The 18535-nt window shown below is 40.9% G+C and overlaps 1 protein-coding gene and 1 long non-coding RNA gene across 6 annotated transcripts in view; one reads left to right on the top strand and one right to left on the bottom strand.

The window, feature by feature from the left end:
• The window catches only part of PHF2 (PHD finger protein 2), a 159621-nt gene that overhangs the window by 134573 nt on the left and 6513 nt on the right, over positions 1–18535 (top strand). For 3 of the 5 annotated variants that reach the window (XM_065551174.1, XM_065551172.1, XM_065551173.1), the window contains 3 exons: positions 9840–10114; positions 15418–15517; positions 16595–16700. In XM_065551174.1, the coding sequence (XP_065407246.1) occupies positions 9840–10114; positions 15418–15517; positions 16595–16700 (481 nt within the window). Of the gene's footprint in view, positions 1–9839; positions 10115–15417; positions 15518–16590; positions 16701–18535 lie in introns of all 5 variants that reach the window. The other 2 variants (XM_005307158.5, XM_042849601.2) reach the window with 1 other exon arrangement.
• On the bottom strand, positions 7612–15494 carry LOC101937387 (uncharacterized). The gene is made up of 3 exons (XR_508424.3): positions 15361–15494; positions 12682–12796; positions 7612–7731 (listed from the first exon to the last, which is right to left on the bottom strand). It is a non-coding gene; the product is annotated as an uncharacterized LOC101937387 (long non-coding RNA).

An 18535-nucleotide genomic window follows, 5' to 3' on the forward strand; every position in this document is an offset into this window, starting at 1 on the left:
TTATTTACTTTACATACAACAATAGCTTAGTTATATTATAGATTTATAGAAAGAGACCTTCTGAAAACGATAAAATGTATTACTGGCATGTGAAACCTTAAGTTAGAGTGAATAAATGAAGACTCAGCACACCACTTCTGAAAGTTGCTGACCCCTGAAGTAGATGATTCATTCTAAAGAAGACAGCTCAGTTAATGCAGCTTGAGAACAACATTAATTTATGCACCAAACAACTTGCATTCATTTTATAATGCTTGGTACGTTCCACACAGTCCTGCTTATTGGTTGTTTGGAAGAAGAAAAAATTCAGGAAGCAGCAAATGGCTGTAAGAAGTCATTTCTCTAGAGGACATTAAGCATAAAATGGGTCTTCGTGGATCAGTCTGGGGCCTTGCTCATCTACAATGCTGTATGTGTGCTGGAAGTGGGATATCAAATGTGATACCAAAATCTTTGAGGTCTGGCTAATAGTGAGAAATGCTGGGAGGCTTTTTACACTGTAGTGTTAAGCCCCAAACTGGAAACTATTAACGGGAAAGGAAAATATTTTACAAATTAGAGCTGCAAAATTTGGATCCAAATCACAAACACCCCAGACATAAGGGCTGTTTGGACCTGGGACTTTAGTTCAGGCCCATCTCAATTAAAACATACGTGTTAAATATCCCAAATGAATGCAAGGCAAATTTGATCTGTCCCCTGATCCAGCAAAGTATTTAAGTGCATGCCTAATCTCAGCATGTGAGTAATCCCATTTAAATTAATGGGACTGCTCACATACTTAATACCTGCTGGATCTGGTCCCCTGTGAGCTCAGCCCAAGGAACAACTCTCAGAATACAGGAGAGCCACAACTACTAGCGATTTTGGGGTGAAGTAGCAGATGAAAAGTGCTGTGCCTGCTCCCCAGTGAATCCATGGTCCTGGCCAGGCTGTATTTCCCCTCTAATGGAAACCACAGAAATTCACCATGGTGATCTTCTCTGACACACACTGTGTGTGTCTTACCTGCGTGGGGCCTCCCTGCTTTGGCTCCACTGCAGAGCAGCCCTGTTCATCAGATTTCAGCCCCAGTGAGCCTGCTTGAGCAGATACAGGCTCTGGGTCTCCGGCTCATTGACTTCAGGAGGGGGCCCATCTCTTCACTCCACCCTGGCACAGTCCACTTCCTCATGTCCTTTAAAAATAGCAAAACAAATACCTCCCATTTACATGTCAGAACAATTTTCCCTTCTTCCTTTCTCTTCTCTCCCATCATCTGTATGATCATACATCTAATCTGGGTCCAGCCTTACTTGTCTTACTCACAATTGCAGTCCCACTGAGTAAAGAGAGCAAAATTTGGCCCTTCATTTCTAACCTTCTTTCAGCAAAGGCTATGTCTGTAAAAGGCCATCCTGTCTAGGGCCTAAAACCTAGGTAAAGGACCTGGGGTGCTGTACAAATAATAATAATAAAAATATCTGGGAATGCCTAGCACCGTGTAGGAATATGTTCTGTTTAGGTGGTACTGACATCATCTGATGTTTTCAGAAGAGAAACAGAAACTTGGACTCAATGTCAGGGATGTAAAGGGAGAACAGCTTTACTAATGTTTTATTTTAAAATGACCGTGTATTTGTAATTATTAACCATACTACTGTGTTGTGATAGTGATTTGGAGTCTTGCACAAATTTTTAAAGATAATTCTTTAAAAGGCTTTATAGTTCTTTTTTATAGGCACTGGAGTGGAACTGAGGCGACCTGGTTTCAGTGCCTGGCTCTGTCACAGACTCCCATTGTGACTTTGGTCAAGTTATTTAATTTCTCCATGCCTCCATTTCCCATCTGTAAAATGGGGATGATGATGATTCCTTTCTCCTGTCCTTTGTCTGTCTTGTCTGCTTAGACCGTAAGGTCTTCAGGGCCAGGGCTGTCTATTCATATGTGTTTGTGCAGTGCCTAGCACAATGGAGCTCTGGGGCATCTAGGTTCTACGGTAACACAAATAATAATGTAAATAAATGTAAATATACAATTCTGGGAGACTGTATCAAAACCAAGGAGTGCACGATAAGTGGAGTACTTTCCTGTAAAAGCCTTAAGGTGGTTAGAGAACAGTCCTGCACAACTTATTCAGGCAATGTCTTCTGAAATCAGTGGGAGTTTATGCCTGCTTAAAAGGAGTGTACAATCCAGTTCTTAGTATGGGAGAATCCAGGAAGCTATTAGCCCAGATGGCTTCGTTCAGTAAACAGGATTTACTGACCCCGGGAAAGAAGGCAAATCAAAATAAGTAGTTAAGATTCAAGGATGCTTAACAGTTGTAGTTAACAGGGATATAGGGACCTTAAACGTCCTGGCTACACAGAAAAAAACCCTGAACATTGTCATTCAAGGCAGACTTGATGATGATGATGTAATTATTAGAGTGAAACCTGGTCCAGAGGCCACCCTTGGTAGGCAACCTCCAGTCTTAAGAGACCACCCCAGTGTGTATTCCAGACTGTACTGAGTACCCTTTGCTTCACTTCTATTAGAGGACCAATTTATTAGTAGCACTTAGGAACAGCAGATCTAGATGTGATTTACAAAGGCGCGCAGTATCATTAGCCCCATTTTACAGATTAAGCAATCAATTTTTGTAAGTTATTCAAAACAGGTTTCACCCTCTTCACGATTCACAAAGCTTATTAGTTGTGTGTGACAGACACTAACCACAGTATTTTGTAAGCACAAAACATCTTCCCAGAGTTGGCACACCTAGGTTGGAAATGTCAGCTGTCAGGCTGGATCATTGGGAAACCCACCGCCTGGATCATTGTCGGTTTGCAGCAGCCGTTCTCTTTCCAGCCCTCCCGTCAATTCCATGTTGTCTCAGGATCCACGACTGGAGTAAATATGATTGAACATGACACAGGGCTTATGGGAGAGCTGGGAGGGAGCTTGGAGCTCAGAAGGTGCAGGTGATTGGTGCTGTCACTGTTACCCTCTCCTTCCTTCCACTGGGTGTTTCATTTTTCTTGACACAGTTGTTAAAGTGCAGCTTGCAGTTATGAAAGGGCCTTGGTAAAGTGGAATGAGCTCTTTCTCTGGGAGGTTCCAAAGAAGAAGAAGAAGATACTATCTATCCATTAAGAAATTAAGAGCAATGCAGAGAATTCCAACACAGATGCTTCACACTCAGTAGTGAACATATGGAATAAGTTGCCAAGTGAAACTGTAGCAGCAAATAGTATCAGTGAGTTTAAAAGAGAACTGGTTTGCTTTGTGATGGGACAGGATTGAAGTATAGAGTGCCAAGAAAGGCTGTAGAGGTGCAGATAAACCTGAAGGAGGGAGACTTGTGGAGCTAAGGGAGTTTTTACCTTTCAGGAGTTCATTATGCGACTGCTTACTCTGCCATTCAGACAGCTGTGTGAGATATGGGAAATGAACTCTGTGATACAGAATGTCTCTTTGGAAATTACTCTTGCTGGGATACATGTATCATTTAAACTCGGAGACATCTTTGTAGTGTTTTGGGGGAAACCTTGTCACTTGACTGACCCAAACTAAATTTGCTGACTCTCATTTTACCATTTTAACATCAATGCAGCTCCAGGGATGCTGGCAATGGTGAGACTACTACTGTAGACAAGGCTCAAAGCGGGGCTACACAGGTGTAAAAATGCCATGACAGTGTGTACACAAGGTCTGTTTTTTCAATGGGGGGAGGAGGAGGAAAGAAGGGGGTGTTAAGGGGAAGAGGAAGGGAGCCTAGATTAGAGAAGACTGGTAACTCTTGGAGAACAGACCTAGTCTTAGCTAATTGCTACTTTTGCCTAGGTGGAGGCAATTACTGCTTACCATCTGCTAAAGACTGTTTTTGCAGAGTTGAGTAACAACCTTTTAAAAGGCATGTCTTAAAAGATGGACCTGAGTCACAAAGTTTGGATCTGATTCCTGGTCTGCACTTTCCCAGAGTTTGGTTTGGACCCATCTCTAATTCCTTTACAATTAGTAACAAATATACACCTTTTAACCTGTAACTTCTTTTCTTCTTGCTCTTCCCCTCAAAGCCATTCATATCTAAATGCTACATCAGAACCCATCATTGGATTAGAGAACAACTTTTGTTAATTCCATTTTCACCTAACAGTGTAGTTTAGTCTTCTTTTCATATTTACACTTAAGTTTCTCAAAATTATTAAATATATCCTACTGAGGGGGAGAGATCATGTTACAAGACTTGCTTACAACTGTGTTTCCAGTGGGATATGACAGCCAAATAGAGGCTATAAAACATAAGAATTATTAAAATTTGGTTCAGCCATTTTTGTTACATTGGGTGTATGACAGATAATGAGGCTGGCTGCTTGTTTGCAATGTATCAAACAGAAACGTTTGTGAAAATTACAATAATCCTCAAAGACTCTGGCTACATTGGTGCTATTCCATTGACTTCAATGGGTCACAAAGCTGTTCAATAACAGAATAGGAGTTAGCCCTCTCATTTTTCCTCCCCTTATACCAGGCACTGTATCCAGTGCATTCATAGCCTTTATGGCTTCTGAAATCAAAGTCTAAAATGCAGTAAAAACTAAATTCTGCATGAATTACTATACTGTGTGTTGTAGCTTCATGGGAACATGTTGTTTCACTTTTGGCTCTTATATAAACAATTGGGTTTTGGTAGTGTGGGTATAAGCTTGAGTGAAAAAAGCTCCTGCCTAATGAAATTATTATATTTCATTTCATAATCACTCATTTTTTATTAAATATATCTAAACGTGTTTTTTTTTAAAATAGGAAAATCTCCCGAAAATACACACGTACTACAATGCTGCACAATGCCAATGCGGTACTGTTTGGTTTTCCTACCATGTATTAATAATTCCCATCTTTCTATGGTTTGGTTTTTCTTCCTCACAAATCAGCTAAAGTGGAAAAGTTTTTCTTGGACACTCCACAAACCATTACTTAGTCAAACTGGTCTTGATCCACTGATCCAGTGGGAGTTGGATCAGACCCTGGGCCACAACTGTGCCCACAGTAGGTTGGGCCAACTTTGGAACTTAAAGTCTCTTATTTGGTGTGAGAATTCCCCCATCTATATCGTTTTAATGAGCTGTGATGTTACACCTACTGTATTGATACCCTTTTGTCAGTGTGAACGTTTCCTTTGCATATGGAGTGTGCAATGGCTGAACCAAGTTTTATTAAATTTTACTATGTTTTACAGATCAAGATTCTGTGTGAGCTGACAGTTTTCAGTGCAGTACCTCTTTCGGTTGCTGAGATGTAAGCAGCTGAAAATCACCAGATGCTTACTACACAGTGAACAATTATTGAAGTAAGCTAATTCCCCCTCTGCTCTCAAGGGTGACAACTTGCCAAGCACTAGTAAAGTATCTTTTAAAGGGGGAAAGAAAAAAAAATACAGCAGAGGAAGTTACAAAAATGCAAAACCACTTGCAAAAAGGCATTAATTTATTCCAGTAAATTGCACAAAAATATCCTTTTCTCTAACCCTCCCCAAATCCTCTCCTTTAATACAAGCGAAACGAACAGTGAACAGGATATGCTCAGTGACAAAGCAGCAACTAGTTCTGCACATTGCTGCATATTTTAGTTGCTCCATCCAGTTTGGGGGCCGGTACAATTGTCTGCGAGGTTCTCTGTTCCCATTTTCCTATCCTTTTCAAGGTGGGTGTCTTCATTGTTTTTAACTAGCAGAAAGTTTACTTTTATAAATGGTATTTTAAAAAAATAATTTCTAAGGTTATAGAAAGGGGATATGGCTTTCCAAAGGTTACTAATTGCTTTCTGTTTCTTGTCGTACATTTTGTCTGGCTTAGAAAACAGAACAAAAATGACAATGCAAATCTGTAAGAACACGGCCTAATGAGAAACACTTTGTCTTATATTTAACTGTCTGTCTCTTTAAGAGGTTTTTACACACATGTTGAGTTTGTGGTTTGACTTTCAGAACCGCTGGTTTTGATCAGATTCCACAATTTATTTGTTAAAGCTTGTGTTGCTTTAGGCAGTTCCTCTCTAATTCTCCCATTTGGTGGACAGTTTTTGATGGTCTGTTTCCACTGTTTTGAGAGTCTAGTGTTTGAGACAAACTGCTGAGCAAAATGTGAAGAAAATATGTTAATTTTTTGTAGATTTTGTGTATATTATGAATGCAACAGACAGAAAATGAAGGTGTTTGACAAGATAATGGGAGGATTAAAGTGTACTTCACCAAATAAATGTCTTGATGTGCTTTTTCATTGATTCACTAGCTGCTAAAACTGGCTTAACTCATTTTTAGGATTATTTACGATTGTGACTAGTTTCAAGAGACTTGCTGAATGTGTTCGTGTTACTATGTCTGGAATCCTAAAAACCTTTAAAGGGGATTAAGTTAGCATTGAATAAGAGAATGTGACATGTTGTTGCTAATTTGCCCAGGAAATGTTCGGTATTAGTGGTTTCTATTGAATAATGGTTTAAAAAAAACCACACACAACTTCATTTTGTCAGTGGTTTTTGCACTTTGTTTGCCTGAGCTTTAAAGAGTTGTAAGTATTGAGTATCTGCCTTTTCAGAAATTGCTTTCTTCTACTGTCTGAAGAGATTAATTTTCTTTGGCATTCTAGGGAACCTGTTTTTCTTCCCTCATTAAACCTATGTGCTATGTAGAATACTTCCTTTATAGCTTACCACTTTTCTAGAATTTTTACTTACCCTTTGACATCAACCTACCACTGTAGGAATAAAATTTTTACAAAAGCTACATTTTTCTGGTGAAATATTAATCATCTTGTTTAACATCACTCTGAGCCTGATTGCATTTTTGACAGCTATGAATATCTGTCAGGGCTAGTGTAGGTCTACATTTTCTAAAATTCCTTTGCAGGTTATATTCATCAGTCTATATATAGTGGTGCATAACTGTTCCTGGCTATTCTGTCCATCAGACACCAGTAGTAATACAAAACCAGTAATAAATGCATAACTCTAGTCATATTCCCACTTTCCTGAATCTTTCTTCCTCCTCTCAACTTATCCTATTCTTTGTCTCTGTTGGGGTAAGACACAAGGTCTAGAAGCTTATTCTGTTTCCTGAAGTCCTGTTCTTCTGCTTGGACCACAAGGAAGAGAGTAAAGAGATGTGAGAGGGTATCTCATACAGTAGCACTAAAAGTTGGGCTCTTTTTGACCTTGCTATAAAATTCCTCCAATTTATGGAGTTGGGATTGTCTTTACATCTTTAAGCAGTTTCTGTTCCTCTCTGGGGAAGGAGAGGATCTAGTCCTCTCTAAATATAGGGGTATAACTAACTTCCTTTGATGCTAATGAAGGATTCAGTATGGATGGAGAATAGACTCTTGTGTGACTGCAATTTACTTGCAAAGATGTAGTGAAAGGGTTTTTAGGCCAACAGAGTCAGAGGACAAGGACATTTGCTTCTTAGTCCTGTGAGCACTCAAAGTTAATATTCCATCACTTTCCCCTCTAACTGAAACATGTCATTTTACCCTCTGTCTGGAAGTACTTAGATCCCACCTTATTCTCACCTCAGCTCTCTTCCAAGCAGCTCTGACCTCCTGATATAGCAGTCCTTTCAGCCGGTACTCGAGCGTAAGGAAGGCCTTCCTTCCTCTTCCTTTTCAGTAGATCCTGACTTCTGTTCCAGGAGCATATATTGGGATCGGGGGGAGTAAGAAGTCCATTGTAGTCTACAGAAAGCAGCAATTCTGAATCCCTGTTCTTGCCTATTGAGAATAACAGAAATTGGAGCTGGAAAAGGTCACCTAGGCCATCCCAGCCTGTGCTGGATTTGTCAGTACTGTTTGTGAACTGCAGTAAAAAGAGTTAGCATTGATCTTTTAATAAATGTATTTAATTTCCTTGTTTATAGTAGAAATCTATAAAAAGCCCTTACATTGGGTGTTACCTGTGTAATTTTAAGGTGATGTATTTTGTCGTGATCCGTATCTAACTGTATCATTGCAAAGTGTAATTTGAACAGTACCCTGAGCACCCTGAAGGATGGTGGTCAGGGAGAAGGGCTATTTACAAATATTACGTTGTTGTTATAAAACCCAAGCCAGTGCAGTTATCTGAGAATAGATTTTTATCAAACCAAACACCCCAAATACCTGAAATGTACAAGTTCTGCAGTGATGGAAATCATGTTAATATGCTTAACTATCTTGCTGGCTCAAGGCCTAGGAACTCATCGCCAGGAGTGTGAGGCTTTTAGATTGGGCCAATATTTTATCTAATTAAAAAAAAAAGCAATTTCAAACACCAGTAATAACAAATTTTACTCCTAAAAAAGAACCAGAATGTCTAAACAAACACATAACACAATATGTTATGTTCTAGTGCAAAATATCAGCTCTAAACATATGATCCAAGCCTTACAATGCAGAACAGAATTTTCACTGTGTTCATAGAGCTGCAGCTGCAGGGTCCCCTAAACCCTGTCATACTTCACTTGTGACCTTCAGGATCTAACAGTGGTCCAGCCTTGTGTGTGGCAGTTGTGTAGGAGATGCTTGGAATGATACTATAACTCAGTTCTTTCATTGGATAGATTCAGATGCTGGGATTTCCTTTCTTTGGTGGAGTGGTAGTGAATGAAAATGAAAGAAGGTTGCCCAGCAGTGATGGGCAAACCCTTTTTGTTATCTTGTTTGAGATTAAGGGTGAAATTTTCAAAAGCACATCAGTGACTTAGGAGCTCACTGAATCCTATTGATTTGCCATGAAGCATAGACTCATAAGTCACTTTTGAAAATAGGACTTGGGCTCTCAAGTCACTGAAGCCGCTTTTGAATATTTTACCCTAATTTTTTTGCCCCCGCTACTCTGCTCCACTTATAGAAGAGGAAATAAAATACATCCCATTAGTTTACTTGTGATTAATTTGGCAAATCTGAAAAACTCTAAGCAAACACTATGAACATAAGAACAATCATACTGGGTCAGACCAAAGTATCCATCTAGTCCAGTATCCTGTCTTCCGACAGTGACCAATGCCAGGTGCCCCAGAGGGAATGAACAGAACAGGTAATCATCAAGTGATCTACACCCTATCAGCCATCCCCAGCTTCTGGCAAACAGAGGCTAGGGACACCATCCCTGCCCATCCTGGCTAATAGTCATTGATGGACCTGTCCTCCATGAGTGGACACAGTGTTCAAGTGATCATAGCGATGGCCATTTGATCACAGTGGAAGTCATCAGTGAGTCAGTTCAGAATAAGAACAAAGTGCCATATCCTCGGATAGTAAAACTGGCATAAGGCCTTTGACTTTAGTAGACCTACTCTGATTTTCACCAGCTGAGGATCTAGCCAAGAAAGATTTTGTAGAAAGTCTCCTGTTTATTTCTTTTGACTACTAGATGTTGCCCCTCATTTACTGTTGGGTCTTGGCCGACCCATCTTGGAGCTTGGCTCATCCAAGCCACAGTTAATATGTAACTCATTATCATTCTCTTCTAAAATGGGTACTGGAGACATGACTTTGATGATTATATTGTCCTTGGGTTACCAGCTTTTTGTTGTGGGGAGAGTCACTTGGTTATTCTCCTCACTCGCCCAAAATATGACATGTGAAAAAGCATTCATGTAACTAAATTTTGGAAGATTTCCTGATTTTTATCTCAAACCTCTGTTTGCCCTTCTAACCTTCTATGCTTGATGGGTCTATACTTGGTATAACTTGATTTCCCATACTAAACACCTACACAGTGGTGAGGCCATTAATCCAGAAATCAAATTGAGTTGTATTTGCAGTGAATACTGTTTATTTCACATTGTTGATTTGGTAATTAGCTTAAAGCTCTTTATTTTGTTAATGTTTTTCCTCAGTCAGCCACCTGCATCTCCCAGCACACAGGAAGCAATCCAAGGAATGTTATCAATGGCAAATCTCCAGTCTTCTGACTCCTGCCTGCAGACTTCATGGAGTACCAACCAAGCTAAAAATAACTCTATCTCAGCCCAAAACTCAAAAAAACCCGGGAGCAGTAACAACAAAAATGCAGGCAAGCACTTACTGAAGAAGAGCACAAAAAACAGCATTGACATTGAAGACTACGATGACCAGGACCACTTAGATGCCTGTTTTAAAGATTCTGATTATGGTGAGAGAAAACAAATTAATCTCTATGGCTATGGCCCCAATTCTGAAAGTATTTATGCATGTGCTTAATTATACACTTCTAGTTAGTCCCATTGAAATCAAGGGGACTAATCTGGTACATACAGTTACTCAGTGTTTGTATACTGGGGGGCCTATATTGCTAGATTAGTCTGTATAAAGTAGGCAAGATTAAAGAAAGAGATTAGATTGGCTAGACAAGGGTGAAGAGATAGATTAGATTAAATTAGATAGGAATAAATAGATTAGAATAAACACATTAGACTCTTGAGATTTGATAAACAGATTAAACTGATATTTTATTCAGATTGAACCCAAACATATTACACTTCTATGTAGTATAGGGAAAATATTTTAACAAGCACAGCAGTGGCGTTGAAACCAAGATTAGCCATATCCTAAATCATATATATTTAATTTAAAAATAGAACTTTATGCAGTATACCATGAAACTGTGATACTTATGTGTCAGTGAGGTAGAATGAAATGACTATCAGAGAAGCTGTCAGTAAAGAACCCCTCAATTAGATACGATGAGGGCATGATCTTAAGTTTTAATGCCAAGAATGCTAAACTCTGCACTGAAAAGAAAAGAGGGATTTTTGAGACCACTGCATTAAGTTTACTATATTCTGAAAGTGAGTTTTTTAATAATATGAAAAAGCAGCGTGTGTGTGTGTGTGAGAGAGAGCAGTTAAAAATATTAACACTCAGAGAGAGATAAAACCACATAGTCATGGAGGCTCAAGAAGGGTATGCAGCTCTTTAGCAGCATAATAAAAATGTTACTTTAAAATGCTGCTGCTGACTGTGACCCTTAAAAAACATCATTGAAATCTGCTTTCTCTATTAGATACACATATATTAAAGTTCAAATTGAAATGCTTAATGAAAACAAGACATTTTGAAAATATTGTACATGTTTAAAAGAAGTTAAGTGCATGTTTCTGGTTTGCAGTTACAGCACCTTGTAGGCGAATCAGTCAGGATAAATTACATGACAAATTCTGTGAAAGTGTAATTTATACACATGATCTACATGTGACAATGGGAAAATGGACAGGGTGATATTTTAAACCCCAACATTTTTGCTAATTATATATTTATGCTACTATTTAATGGGTTTTCTTTGTTGTAAGCAGTCTGAGTTTATAAAGACTCCATTTGTATTGCATCTGGTCAGCAGATTTTCAGTTCAGGGGCTAAATTAAGCAGTAACATTATAACCATACATTGCTTTAACAGGCAAACATTGAAATGAAAAAGTAAATGCACATTTAAAAAAAACCCCTCTATCGAGGAGTCTGAGTGTGTATATACAGAGGATTGAATAAAACTCAAATGATATTGTTACCATTCACCCAAAAGAACTGTAAATGTTCATGGAGAGAACAGTTCAGGTGGCATGTGGCTGCAGAAAAAAACATTTTCAAGGTTTTCATAAACACCACCTGCCCTCTCACCCTCAGTCCGTTTATCTCACTACCACTAAGGTATTTGTAGAGCGACTGGAAGGGTTTGATGTTGTTATACAAGGTATCGCTGATGACATTTAGCACTTCGATAGCACCTAATACGTTCTCTTGCCCTTCTCCTCATGTGGGTTGGTCAATAATTATCTACCTTTTACTGAAGGGGAAATGGAAACACAGAAGGGTTAAGTAACTTGCGCCAGGCCACACACTGAGTGAGTGGCAAAGCAAGCCAGCAGTCCCAGGTTCCCAGTTCCATTCTCTGCCCACTAGATCCCGCTGCCTCTGAAGGTTTCACAACTGCAGCTATTTGTGAGCAAAACCCAATGAAATTTAGTGAAAGTGAAACAAAATGTGAAAGGCAAAGATGTTGAGTGTTTCTGAATGTCTCACAGAACCCTAATATTTGCTGACACAGCTGGTTCAGGCAAACATGAGCCAGGATTTCTTCATATATTTAACAATAATACACCTGACTTTTCAAGCGTGATTTAATGAATGACTGGGGAAAAACAAAACAAAACAAATCTGATTTTTTTTTGTGGGGTGGGGGGAGGGGAATGAAGACAATCTGGGACCTTAGGCATACCACAACACAGGTCACCATGCCCCCGACTCCTGTGGCCCTGTCTGAGCCCACCCCCGCCCCCATCTCCACACACACACAGAGCGGCAGAGGTTCCCCGGCCCCTCTCAGACTGACAAGGGCGGTAGCATGGGATCACCTTCTGTACCCTAGGAATGGCAATTTCCCCTTCTTGGGAGCAGCAGGGCTTCCCGCTCTCCCCCAGAAAGGCAGGGTTGGCAGGAGAGGGGCACCCCAGGACTTACCCCAGTAGCTGCATGAATGGGTAGGTGGGCCAGGCCTGCAGCACTCCTCCTCTCCGGTATATGCAATCAGTTGCTGCATTGTGTTGGTGAGACTCTCCAGAGTGGCTCGTAAGAGTTAATACCCTGTTCAACCCTCTCAGAGCTATTGTTTCAGGCTGCCTGCAGGCTCAGGCAAGCATCACTGCATCGGTTACACCTGGGTCATATTTTCAAACTGTTTTCACCACTATGGGGGCTTAGAACTTACCTTTTTTAAAATGAAGTTGAGATTCTGATGTGATCACATCAGTCCAGGAGCAGGGGTCCTCGGCACTGGCCTGCAGTGAGCTTGTGCTTTAATCCAGCCTTGTTTTTTCCCCTCCCTGCCAAAGAATCAGTCAGATTTAATCTTTTGAAAACAAACAAATCCCATTCATTATTTAAAAGAAGGCTCTGTCCTCTGAGAAGTGGAGGGAACAATTACTTTGATTCATTAGCCAGGATCATTCGAGATACTAAGCTGGGATTGAAAGTAAAACTCTGAGGATCAAACTGGGGAGGAAAAGCCCCCAAACATAAAGAAGGCAAACTTTCCCCTACAGCATTCCCTCCCCTGACTCCCAAGCCTTTCCATGCTAGAGCTCCAGGTTGGGGCGCTATGGATCCAGAAGGTGGAAGGAGCTGGGACTAGATCTGTTTGTATTGGGGCTGGATGAGAGCAGGAACCAATGAGAACCAGTACTGATAGCCAGGGTTCTGAGATCTACCCTGAACCTGGGACACTAACGAGTACAGGGGCGATGAACTCCCTTCTCATTAATGGACGGACAACCTTGTGAGTGAGAACTCAATGTGACTTCTGTTTCCTACATTTGTTTTTTCTCAAGTGGGGACAATTTGACCCTTTATTTTTAGTCACTCAGTAAGACGTGCATGGTTTACAATGAGCAGAGAGAGGGGAAGAGGTCTTGAGGGAGTGAGCTGTGTCAATGCCATCCCAGCATTGTTTAACAGAACAGCATTTTATTGAGTACAGTGGGGGATTTTATGGAGTAATAATTTTAATGACTAATAATGTGAGAATAGCCCTGTGTTTTGGCCAAGAGCCTCTGCCTGTGGCTTAACTGGACCAAATTCCACATGCCCCACACAAGGTCCATTAAAAACAGAAGGAGTTTTTCCCGCAGATGAACATTAGCACTGGGCCCATGTAATGTAGAGTCAACCGCTCTGTTTACTCCGAGAAAGGTCTAAGAAGTGGCATTAATCACATACTTCTCACCCAACCAGTGTGATCAAAATAGGGCTATTCAGCAAACTGGCAAGCAGCCACCTCTCGTCGGGGGTATCCAATGGCCTCACTTTTATCCTGATATTAGAATCATAGAACTGGAAGGGACCTCGAGAGGTCATCTAGTCAGTCTCCTGCACTCAAGCAGGACTAAGTGTTATCTAGACCATTCCTGACAGGTGTTTGTCCAACCTGCTCTTAAAAATCCCCAGTGATGGAGATTCCACAACCTCTCTAGGCAATTTATTCCAGTGCTTAACCACTCTGACAGTTAGGAAGCTTTTCCTAATGTCTAACCTAAACCGCCCTTGCTGCAATTTAAGCCTATTGCTTCTTATCCTATCCTCAGAGGTTAAGAAGAACAATTTTTCTCCCTCCTCCTTGTAACAACCTTTTATGTACTTGAAAACTTATCATGTCCCCTCTGAGGCTTGGTCTACACTAAACCCCCAAATCGAACTAAGGTACGCAACTTCAGCTACGTGAATAACGTAGCTGAAGTCGACGTACCTTAGTTCGAACTTCCCGCCGTCCAGACCCGGCAGGCAGGCTCCCCCGTCGACTCCGCGTACTCCTCGCGGCGAGCAGGATTACCGGAGTCGACGGGGAGCACTTCTGAGTTCGATTTATCGCGTCCAGACTAGACGCGATAAATCGAACCCAGAAGTTCGATTGCCTGCTGCCGAACCAGCGCGGTAAGTATAGACAAGCCCTGAGTCTTCTCTTCTCCAGACTAAACAAACCCAATTTTTTCAATCTTCTCTCATAGGTCATGTTTTCTAGACCTTTAATCATTTTTGTTGCTTTTCTCTGTACTTTCTCCAATTTGTCCACATCTTTCCTGAAATGTGGCGCCCAGAACTGGACACAGTTGAGGCCTAATCAGCGCGGAGTAGAGCAGAAGAATTATTTCTTGTGTCTGGCTTACAATACTCCTGCTAATAGATCCCAGAATGATGTTTGCTTTTTTTGCAACAGGGTTACACTGTTGACTCTCATTTAGCTTGTTAAACACCTTCTTCTCCTAAGGGTACTACACTCTGTCTGTGTTTCTTAGACATGTAGGAAATTCTGTTCCAAACCATGTGAGGGTCACCAAATGTCCATTGAGATGACCTATGTGCTGACCTATCCGATTGGGGAGTAACATCCCCCCATGCACCTGATAATGACAGGTACTCCAAATAGGCCCAGCTGTATGTGAGGGGAGGACTGGCTTTTCCAAGCCAAGAATAACATCACGTGCTGTGAATCAAAAACTGTATTATTATTTTCATTACAATAACACCTAGAGGCCTCCAACTGAGATTAGGGGCTCCATGGTGATAGGTAGTGTGTCAACGCAGAGTAAGAGCCAATCTGTGCCCCTAAGAGATTGCAATCTAAACAGAAGACAGGCAAGGGGTAGGAGAAAAAACAGAGGCACAGTGAGGTGAAGTGACTTGCCCATGGCCACACAGCAAGTCAGTGGCATTGCGGGGAACAGAGCACACCTCCTCTGATTCCTAGTCTAATGCCCTATCCCCAGGGCATCAGTGCCTTTCAGACATTTCATTCTGTGTGCTACCCTTGGCCACAGTCTATTACATAGATACTCTAGGCCTGATTCACCACTGTGCTCATCCAGTTCTACACTGATGGGTGATTCGTACTTACCTCAAACTCCTGTTTAATACTGCTGCAATAAAAGCTATTTTTTTGTTCCTGGTTTAGTTTACCCATCTTTGGAATCCGATGAAGATAATCCAGTATTCAAATCACGATCAAAGAAAAGAAAAAGTTCTGATGATGCCCCCTACAGCCCGACAGGCAAGTCCATTATGTCTTGGATGTTCAGACTCAGGGCGGATATTTCAAATTGAAAACCTAGAAAAGAACAACGGGATTTTATTATTTTTACCATAAAGATTGTGCTCGTCTAGATTTCTCAGTTGAGAGACTAACTTTTTTTTTAAAATAGTTCCACTGTAGTGAACACTAAGTTGAATCTAACACATTCTAGACGTTTCTCTTCAGCTACCTTTTAAAAATAAAAGTAATCTCCTGTAGGTTGTAGGTATCTTTTACATCGTGCCGGTGAAGTCGATGATGTATTGCTAGTATTATGATGATGTAGTGGAGAAATCTTGCAGTTCTGAGGCAGCCCACACCTTATATATATAAAGCATTAAAAAAGAAAATAGAGAATATAAACTATTCCCCCAGTTTCCATCAAAAGCTCAGTAAAACTGCTCAGTATAACTGCTAGGAACAGTTTCTGTGCTGTGCCTTACAGGAAGTGCCACCTTTTACGGTGCCCAGATTGTGGGCCAATTGGGGGCCAGTGCAGCTCCTGGTGTATATTGGAGTGCTCCAGGGCTGTTCTAATTTACAGCAGCCTGACCCGGGCTGTCTGTTGAGCCACCCAGAATGTGCTACCTGCTACACTAGTGGGGCTAGGATGGACAGGGTTAGGGTTGCTTATGGGAGCCTTGTACAGCACCTGCCCTGGAAGAATTCTCCCTTGGCCAGGTGGGCTGGGAAGAGTTTGTGGAAAATCCCTATGAAGCATTTTGCCTGTTCATTTGGAATACATTCACATTCCATGAATGGTTGATTTTTCATTAAATGTGGACAATTTTGGAAAATCGGGAGGAGAAATGGGTTTCCTTCCAAAAGCTACATAGTTTAAGTGCAGTCCTGAGCTCTGTTTCCACATCTGCCACTCAATGGCCTTACTAACACTTGGCAATTATAGTTGTTAGCCCCACTGAAGTAGAATGTCTATTTAAAAATAAGCTCTGTCTTGCCCTTGTCACCCCCATGCCCCTCATTCTATAGGAATGCAGTGTTCCCCCTACACAGAGTATCTGTTATACTGTATTTTCATTTTGTTCTTACATTTAGCAAGAGTTGGTCCCTCAGTACCCCGACAAGACAGACCTGTCCGAGAGGGTACAAGAGTTGCCTCCATTGAAACTGGACTGGCGGCAGCAGCGGCCAAATTATCCCAGCAGGTGAGTTTGCATACTAGGTAGCTTTCCCTTAGAAAATTATGTTTATTTTCGAATGGAGCCATAGCACTTCCCCGTCTTTTTCTGTTGCTTGTTGAATGTTAACTATGTTGTCGTAACAGCTCATGTTTAATTACTGTACATGTCCAATTCTGTACTCATTGAATTCAGTGACAAAAATCCCAGTGGCCTCAATAGAAACAGGATCAGGTCCTAAATCACACTTTCAGATTTCCGACGACACTGCAGATTAGAGGTTTCTAGTTCGATTAGGTGCTTTAAGCACACTGACAAAATTATCAGTTGGGCAGATCAGGTAAACAAAGAAGAATTTGGGGGGAAGCTTCAGTGTAAGCTTTTACGTTAATAAGATTAAAGAGTAAATTTACATATGTGCTTATGTGATTTAGGAGTCTAAGTCCTATTTTCAAAATTACCTTAGGTATTTGGTGCCAGATTTTTAATGGTATTTAGGCCCTTAAAGATGCTCAAAGGCACCTTATGGGATTTTCAAAAGTGCCTAAGCAGGTTAGGCACCTAAGTCCCTTTCAAAAATGGGATTCAGACACCTAAGTCTCTTAAGTGTTTTTTAAAATGTTACTCTAAGTAATTCAAAATTGAGAATTATGCCAGATTTTCATCATCTTTTTGAATTTAATTTTTTTATGTTACATTCTGAAAGTTGCAATAAAGTTTTTTCTTATTCCATAAACTTACATTCAGTTATGAAAATGGATGTTTGTATACAAACATGCTGAACTTACGGATGCTTACGGAAAATCCTCATAGGAAGTAGGGCCAAATGCAGTACCCACGGTTCAAAACTACATTGCCTCAACACAATAATTTTTAAATCCTTTTTAAAGTACCAAAAGACACTAGAAGGTGGTATCAACACATATCATAGAACTCAGCTACATTTTCCAGTTTAGTAATCCCATTTTGAACAGGTTACCAAAGCTTTTCCAATATCAGCCTGCTATCGTCCTTATGGAGTTTAAATTGTTCCTCCATTGTGAGTGAAATTCACCACAATAGAGAGAGCTATTACAGGCCTATGTACATAGGGTTGTGCTCTACATTGACATTACTCCCAGCGAACTTCTGCACAGACGTTAATTTTTCCCCATGAGATGAAAAATTTTGAGCCTAATTCTCAATGACTCTGTTCCTATACTTGGATCAGGAATGGACAAGGGAAAGGTGGCTTTAAGCCATCTTTGTGCTCCCATATACTGAGGCTCCATAGGGACCTGCCCAGCCCTCAGTGTATGTTAGAGCAGCCACAGGTCTACACCAATTTATCTTCTGTCTTCCATAGCCCTCCGTGTGCCTTGGGAAACAGAGAGTAGCCATAGAGTAGTGCACCCAGACCACTCCCCTGACAGGCAGCCCACACAGGGAGCTAAGGAAGAACCAGTTTATATCTTTACATCAGCTCTCTACTGGCTGGTTGCCAGACCACCTGCACTAGTAGTGTCCTCAGGGGGCCAATTTTGCCCACTCTAAGGCCTTGTTATACTGCCAGAGTGACATAAAGGTTCCTTAGTGTAATTGAGAATCAGGCCCATTATATTTATCTTGTATCAATATTATTTGTATTAATTACTTCAGCACCTAGGGGCCTGAGACATGTATCAAGGTCCCATTGTGCTAGGTGCTGTACAAACACAATACAATGACAGTCCCTGCCCCTAAGAGCTCACAATTTATGACAAGATACAGCAGGTGGATGCAACTAACAGACCAGGAAACAATGCTGTTGTGATCAGTTCTCACTTTGAGTTTCTAGCAACCCTGTTCGCTCTGTGTCTTTATCCAGTTCTGACAATATCCCC

This window comes from Chrysemys picta, chromosome 7, assembly GCF_011386835.1.
Source record: "Chrysemys picta bellii isolate R12L10 chromosome 7, ASM1138683v2, whole genome shotgun sequence".
Classification (NCBI taxonomy): Eukaryota; Metazoa; Chordata; order Testudines; family Emydidae; genus Chrysemys; species Chrysemys picta.